This window comes from Amblyomma maculatum, chromosome 3 (assembly GCF_055883805.1).
Source record: "Amblyomma maculatum isolate TAMU_Amacu chromosome 3, ASM5588380v1, whole genome shotgun sequence".
NCBI lineage: Eukaryota > Metazoa > Arthropoda > Arachnida > Ixodida > Ixodidae > Amblyomma > Amblyomma maculatum.
The window spans coordinates 82,727,844-82,735,853 of record NC_139346.1 but is presented as its reverse complement, the minus strand read 5'-3'; the positions used below and the strand labels follow the sequence as shown (position 1 = coordinate 82,735,853).

Genomic DNA, 8,010 nt, shown 5'->3' with positions numbered 1-8,010 from the left:
CGGCGCGACTGAAAACGTAGCAGAAAGCATCCACCTCACGCCGGGTACAACGTAAGCCGAATGCGCTTCAGCCAACAGTGAGGTATCAATTTACGATTGCCCCCATCAGGGTCTACCACTTTCATTTCATGTTACAAGCACGATTAGACAATGAGGCGAACGTGTCGTGGAAAGGTGTTTGTCATTTAATGAATACCCCCATTGCAATGCGTGGTAAAATATGTGCTTTGCGCAATGCATAGCTGGCTGCATCTTCGTCAGGCTAATCTTATTATTCTCGGTCAATTTTGACGTACGTTTCATTAAAAAAATTTAACGTTTTAAGCGCTGAACTTGAACGAACGTAGGCCCTTCAATGTGAGAAAATAACGGTGAAGGGAACTGCAACGAGCTCGGAAAGCAGTAGAGAGCGCTTCATAGGCCTAGTATATACGCTCGGAACTGCAGAGGTTGGGAAATAGTTTTCTTTCCACAAAAACTTTTTTTTCTTAGGCTAGAAATATGCTATGAGTTTCATATATCTTACTAGGCCAGATCTTTTTCGCATTTATAATAAATAATTTTAGTTTTATTGCTACTGTTTGATGCAGAATATTTAATCCAGGAAACAATGGAGCTGAACAAACAATCGCAACTGCCACAGGAAAAGACACGGGTCATTCTTTCCTCGCAGCTGAGAGGAAATCGGAGGAATTGGCAAGGACATAAGTAAAATAAAAAAAAAACCATTGCCTCTTCCTTTTTTTGAAAGAAATTTATACCGAAAAGTGCACACTATTGTTTGAGCAAAATGGCTGCAAAACACAGCCGGAAAGCTAGAAATGGACCAGATGAACAACACGGCGAAGTTACCGTGATGAGTAACGCGCAAGTTTCAAACCAAAACTTTTACAGGGGTTACCTTGCCTTTGTTCATAACCTTCTTCTAAACGTACTCAGTTGGGATCGCCAGTGTTACAGCGACTGACAACCCTTTTCCTCATGCTCCGCACAACGAGGAGCAATGAGGAATTTTTTTGCGATTCGGAGCGTGATATGGGCCAAGGGTAGCGTAGCTCTAAAGCACACTAAGAAAGATACCTACAACAAGACTGCAACACGAACGCGACCGGTTCGTATTGTTGCCGAACGGCGTAAGGTAGTCGAACAAATCGATTACCATGCAGTGGGTTCTTGCGTCATTTCATTTTCACTTGATATGGACAATCATTCGGTTGATACCCTTTACTTCCTCACCGCAAGCGCACTATTGTTGCTTCCCCCTCCGGACAACCTTGGCACAAGTCACGAATACGATATTGTGAACGTCGAACAACGCTCGCGCAATGCGTTTCCGTGTGGCCTTTTTTCCACTCGCCTTCTGCCCCAAGCTATAATATTACGTAACGAACCACCAGTTCAGGCCTAATAAATCTTTTCCTTTCAGCTAGCGAAACGTTCTTCGACGAGCTCGGGCTGATTACACAAAAACCTGGCTGGGACCCTGTTGCTGTGATGGCGTAATTCGTTCACAGAAGATATCTTCGAAACTTAGCACTGACCTGATGCCCTCGACTGAAAAATGACATAACCGCTGTCCCAAACAAGCGCTTAGGCATGCATCAAAATGTAGTTCTGATGCTACATTCACCACATTCGAAGTCACACCTTACACACCAAATCTGGCACTTTTTTACTGCTGTTTTTTTTTTACTTCGGTGCTTCTCTTGTGTTATGTTTACTTGCACCACACAGTAAAACCTCCGACTTTATAAAGTATTAAGCATTCTCCAATTAGTTATCCGAAAACATTTGTGAAGCATAATGCTTAACGCTACGTGGCCTGATTACCAGCGAAATGCGGAGCACTGCACACACACGAATGAGCGGTCTCGCTTAACGCACTTTATTTTTGCCGCCACAGATAGCATAGACTTTATGTATAGAAGACTAGGACATTGCAACCGGACGCGGTTAGGAGTTCAATAAGGTACACTTTCCGCACATCGGCAGCACTCTCGTGGGGACGGCGCACGTCTGGGGACGGACGAAGGCTGCTGGCACGAACACGAACACACATACACAAACAAATCCTTGATCTTGATTGCAGCCACCCTCACACTGGGTCATCTTCTTGGTCCCGTTGACTCACATGGAACGATCTAAGGCACTTCCGGCACTAACACGTGTTCTGAGGCACCACACTCCGAGGCCTACCGCAGGCACTTGCAAGCTCAAGCCTGTTTGTTACTTGACTAACGCGGAGAACAGGGAAATGTTACACAACCTGCGCGTTTATACAGATGAGGTAAAGTCAGATATCTTCCCCTCTTTATTCGTACGACACCAGTGCTTGAGGAGGCGAGAAGTGCCACAGCATTCTCTACGTAATACATGATCACGCGTATTACTTTCTGCATCTATTACCGAACTGTTTGGGGTTTTCAGGCCTAGAGAGCGGTAAATTCACCGTGGAATCGGAAATATTATTTTCGCTAAGTGCAGACTGATTATCTGCCATAATGGAGTGTCCAAAATTCATGTAACGATGGCAGATTAGGCTTTACTATATATTTTGTGGTCGAGTTAAGAAGTCATGACCAAGTGGCAAAAAAGTGAATTAGTGGGAGAATTTGATTTCCGCCTCAATAATGCAATATGTTTTAACTTTGCTAAAAGCTTTTTCGTAACTGTCATTAGAAAAAATTTAGCCTGTTGCATGACCCGTAGGTTTCCGAATTTAGGCAAAACAGCTTTTTTAGTTGAACGTAGAGGTTAGATGTCCACGTATCCAGTAAAGGGGAACCTTGTTGTAAGAAGGTCGCGGTACCTTGGGGCGGAGTCGGTTAATACAATGCAAGCCACATATGCTTTTGTTTAAGTGTCAATATTTAGGCCTCGAATTGATAAACAGTATCTTCTTTACAGCTAACAGTTAACATTAAGATCACCGACACGTACGTCGCAAGACCTGCATTTCTTTTAAGAGCCGCTTCTGTTCTAAACACGTGCCTGAAGACACTGAGGTAGGCTTCCATTCAACTTCATGAGGTGGCAAAAAATGCTATGGCCTGCCAGAACCGAAGCGCGAATTATCGCTTATAGGTGTCCCGAATTACGCTGAAAACGGTACTCTTGTCTATGATGCGAGGGTCACGGGCTGTAACTTTACGATCACAAAGTCACGTCGCGCTTATTTGCATATTTCTCAACGCTCTTCAGCAGGGCGGCAAACTAGCGGTAGGCAGCAGCTACAGCTAATTAATTCAGCTTTGCTCATTGCTTTCATGCCAAGCGGTCGTGCCGAGCTTCCAGAAAGCAGCGACAAGCTCTTATTGCACATTCGTTGCGGTACCGCCAAGCGTTATTGGCTCGTGGTTCGGCTAACAGCGATTCAGCTGAGCCTTCAAAAACTAATGACTACAAGCCGCGGATACTTAATTAGTTAAAACAAAGTAAACGCAACACTTAAGCTACACGTCCTGGCCAGAAAATATACAGCGTTTCATATATTACTTGGATGCGCGCAGTTTTTGTCCAAATTCATCCATACCGATCAAGAATCAATGTTGTTTCAAACTGACAACAACAAACAACAATGACTTGGCGATACCGCATATCGTGAGCATTCTTTCAGTATCGCGGCCACTTCAGCTTTAGCTGCGACCTAACCGAAAGTGAACCTGAGAAGACGCCCTTTTTACCTGAGCCTGTGCCAGTCCACGTGCTTATTATTCCTCACGGAATGTACCCGAGCTCAGAGTGTAAGTTCGTGTTGGACCAGCGCTTGAAGCCGTCCTTGGTGAGTCCGTGCTCGACGTGTATTGTGGTCACATCACCGGCGACACGACGCGGCTTTTGCTGAACACCGAGTTCGGAGTCCGACTTACGCCGGGGTCTCCTGGGCGCGGATGACGCATCAGCCGTCCTCTCCTCTTCCTCAAGGATGGAGTCGGACACATCACTACCACCAGCACCACCGTTGGTGCCGCCTTTGCGGCCTTTCTTTTTCCGACGCCGAGGCCTCTGTGGGGCGTTTGCGGCCGCCGAGGTGCTAGCGCCGTTCTTGGATGGAAACGCCGAACGTAGGTCGTGAAAGCTCCAGGACAGCCGTCGCCGCCTCTTCCTTTTCGGGCGGATGTTTCCGTCTGGACTCAGGCACACCTCCTCCTGTGACACGGCGTCGGGGTCGTGCACCGTCGTCGTAGTCGCCATCTCTTTGCTGCTGCGATGTGACCGCATGCGGCTGAAGAGCTTGCCCGTCTTCAGTCGAGCCCGGGTCAAAGATGTCTTCAGGCTGGACAAGAAACCTGGCTTCGACTTTCGCTTGGTTAACTGAGGCTGCTGTTCCCAGCGGATGGCCTTGGCGGTTCGAGGGGGCTTCTGCACAGGCTGGAGCGTTGTTGTAGTGACGCGGGATGAGCCGGAGCAGTTGCTGAGCGAGGCCCAGTCCCGTACGTGACCGTGCTTGTTGAAGCTTATTATACCCGGCGTCATGACACCGCGGCTGATTCCATCGCACTGCACAACATCAATGACCACTTTTCCGTTGGGCGTACTGTCCCCACAGAGGGACGCCGTCGTCGACGTGTACGCATTCTTCATGGTTTTCGCGTGCGTTTCCAGCTGCTTCTGTTCCTTTTGCTCATGGTACTTGACAGCCGTGAAGGTGTGGTGGTGTTGAGTTGAGTGGTGGCTGCGCTCGTGGTGTTGATGGTGGTGGTGTACCTGAGCTCGCGTGACGTGCTCGTGGCTGCTCTCAGCACGCCCCCTAACGCGTCCATCGGTTGAAAACGAATGGGCTACTGATCCACGCCGCATCCAGTGAGCCTCGGAGTCGCATTCGCTGCTGAAGTTCATCGTCTCTGAGATGGTCATCTGTCCACGGCTCTGACACCGGCCGCTCGGCACCAGCGTTTGCCGGCTAGAGCTACACTCAGAACATGCTGATGAAAAGTCGCAAGAGCAGCAACAGTCCGAGTCACAGCAGTCATCATCCTTGGTCATGGTACCGGCTTCTCGCGTCTGGCAGCAGGAGTCCGAGTGATAGCCGGATAGCGAGCTATCTGATGTGCCACTTGGAGGCGTGATGGAAGTTGTTGCCGTCGTGTTGGTTTCGCGAGGCTTCAGCTGCTCGGGCGTTATCACTGGCTCCTTAACGGGGATCCTGGCAGTATCTTTCAAAAAGTAGGTGTACGAGGTTACGGTAGTCTTCTGCGTCGTGGAAGCCGTGGGCCCGACGTTCTGACCAAAGTAATACGTTGACTGCGGTGCCCTCGGAGGAGGTGGAGGTTGAGGAGGTGCAACAGTAGCTTCTTCGTTGACAAGGTCCTCCTTGGATGCCTTGGCACTTTTAGACTTCGAAGAGAAATATCCAGTGTCATTGGTAGGTGTTTGTGCCGATGATGAAGACTCGTCAAATGATTCTGGTGCACCACTGTGGCCATTTGCGGCTGGGACAACATTTTGGAAAATAAGACCATCCTTGTGATTGGTTGTCTGCAGAACGACATCCTTTACAAGGGTATCTTCTGTTGTCACCGTGACGTTTCCCGCGGAAGAATATGACAGCTCGGACGTTACAGGCCTTGGAAGAGCTGCGCTGGCATATTTCTTGGAAAGGTCCCTGTACTTATACGAGTTAGACTTTCGGCGCACCCTCCGCTTCCTTTCCTCACTAGCAGAAGATTTCGATTCGGTGTCTGTTCGTCGGGACAACCTTTTAGATGACCTTCGAGGTGATTTGAATCTCCTGTCTACGACCTCTTGGTAGTAACCGCTCGCTGACGCAGTCACCGAGGATTGGGGTTCGTCTATGGATGAGGTCAGCTTTCGGCTGCTTGGGTTTCGAGCAGTGTAAGACGACGCGGTGATTGACGTCAGGTCGCTGTAGTCGTCGGGCCGCTTGCCATTCGGAAGAAGCACTGGAGTAGGCCGCGGCCTCTCTAGCACCACAACTGTGTCCCGAGCTTCGCCCAACGAAGAGCAAATAAGCAGAGCATCTTCCGCCGAGGCGCAGATGAAACCGTGGCACTCCCATGTCGATGGCGCGGCGACCTGCCTGAAAAGGCAGGCAAATACGGGCGGGTGCGCGAGTCCCACGAGAAACCTGCGTTTCGCTGACAAGCCAAGATACCATGACCGGTCGACGACGTCTTCCGAGCAAGCCAAGGGCACGAAGGCGGCGCCTATTGAGCGCCTCTTGGCCAGACGAGCACTGAATCGAAGTGCAGCCCAAAGAACGATATTCGCGGCAGGTGTAATGACTCGCGTGACTGCGGTCACGGCACGCCTGGTCTCTGGGTCTTCGAGGGCCTCAGCAACAACCAGACCGTAATGTGAGACGTCTAGACGTTGTGTGAGCGCCAAAGGGTGCACGGACCGCTGACTCTCACCCTTTCGCCTCGCGGCGCTGTAGAGGTCGAGCAGCGGCTGCTGCAAGGCCTTGAGCCCGCGTTGCTTAGATTTAGACTGGAATCTTGTACAGCCCAGGTATCGCACGAAGAAGCTTCGGCTGGAGTCTTCGGCGGACACCACTTCCTCGCGCTGCTTAAACATCGCTAGTTCTTTCGCTTCGACCAACTTATCTCCAGCGTGGGTAACCATTCGCGCTTAATCCATTCGCTGCGGTCATATCCTGTTGGGATCGTCGTTTTATCCACAGGAGGCGGACATCGCACACTCGCGTAGAACACAAGCACCGCTCACGGGACACAAACACTGCCCATGGCCTCTGATCCGCTGCGGCCCAGAAGGTGCAGCAGCGGCCGCGAACAAGACCCGGCGTCCTGACGTACGGCGGGGGTAATCCTCGGGCTCTCCGTCGTTGCGGCACCCTTGCGTGCTGGCAAGGCACCGGAGTGTCGACGCTCGATCCTTCGGCCTCCAGTGGATTGGTAACATCGACGGCGTCGAGTCCAGCTGTAGCCGACGCCTCGCGGTCATGGTGGTCGCATCGTCACTCGACGTCGCCTCGTTCGCGCGCAGCAGCTGGCGGGGACAGACCTCGCGCGGACGGCAGCCGCTGGCGCTGTGACGGCGACCGTGGGAAGTGCGGTTTCTCCGCGATGAAGAAGCAAGAAGGAGCGCGCGCTCTTTCTCGGCCGAGAGGAACTGGATTTCTCAGGGCCGGTCGCGCTCTCTCCAGCAACGTCGTGGAGTGAGAGCTCGCCGGGCGAAAGTGGTCCGTCCGCCAGGAGGCTGCGACGGCGGTCCGCGGCTTCCCGCCGCTACAGCGACGATGACTATACCCTTTGGGTAACGGCCCCGCCGTGGTGGGGGGGACCACCCACGGGGGCCTCGCCTCGCGCCTTCGGAGCGCGCAGAATCGCCTTGATGATCGCCTTTCAAGTACCGCGTCGCGGGCCGTCACGGACAGCGCAGTGTCCGACCGTTACGAACCGATACGCGCCGTGTACGGGCACCTCTGCGGAAGGAAGCGGGCAACACGTAACGGGACTCCCATTCACGCATGGGGCGCCGGAACCTCCTAGACTCTCCCGCTCTTCCACATCGGCTCTCTTTTTCGATGCGCGCAGAGCTCTCCTGACTGGCCGTCAATCGCGAGAAGCACCGCGTGCAACGTGGGGAAGAGAGTTGCACAGAGCCGGCGGTGTTTGTTTGAAAGTGCGGCCACTGGACGGGATCTCTGTGGTGCCGGTGTCCTCTTAGCTAGCCGCCTACTTTGAGGGGGTGCGAGACACTTTTGATAACTGCCGATGCTCTGCTTCGTGACGGCCGATGCCGCCCCGACTGACTGGCGTCACTTGACATTTCGGAGCCTCTATCTGTCCCGACTCGTCTCGCTCCGCCAAAAAGTAAACAAATAAGAAAAGAGGAAGCGTTCTTTTATCCCACTTCCGGGTTCTTGAGGCGAACTGGTTTGCAGCACCTGAGTATGCCGATTTTGATACAGCACTTTTGTACCGTTACATAACGCTATGATAATTCATCAGGGTCGTTGGCCTTCTCCTTCTATTCTGTAAATTTTTGGCGCGAGCATCTATCAGATGTCATGTGGAACACGGTCCG

At 51.8% G+C, this 8,010-nt stretch overlaps 1 protein-coding gene across 1 annotated transcript; it reads right to left on the bottom strand.

The window, feature by feature from the left end:
- Positions 1 to 1,693: 1,693 nt before the first annotated feature.
- LOC146195121 (uncharacterized) lies at positions 1,694 to 6,968 on the bottom strand. The gene has a single exon (XM_084597684.1). It carries the CDS (start codon positions 6,583 to 6,585, stop codon positions 3,718 to 3,720), a length of 2,868 nt encoding a protein of 955 aa, XP_084453810.1. The 5' UTR covers positions 6,586 to 6,968; the 3' UTR covers positions 1,694 to 3,717.
- Positions 6,969 to 8,010: the final 1,042 nt, after the last annotated feature.

Excerpts from the sequence above, each read along its gene's own strand:
- LOC146195121 (XM_084597684.1), bottom strand. The coding sequence starts at position 6,585 with ATGGTTACCCACGCTGGAGATAAGTTGGTCGAAGCGAAAGAACTAGCG.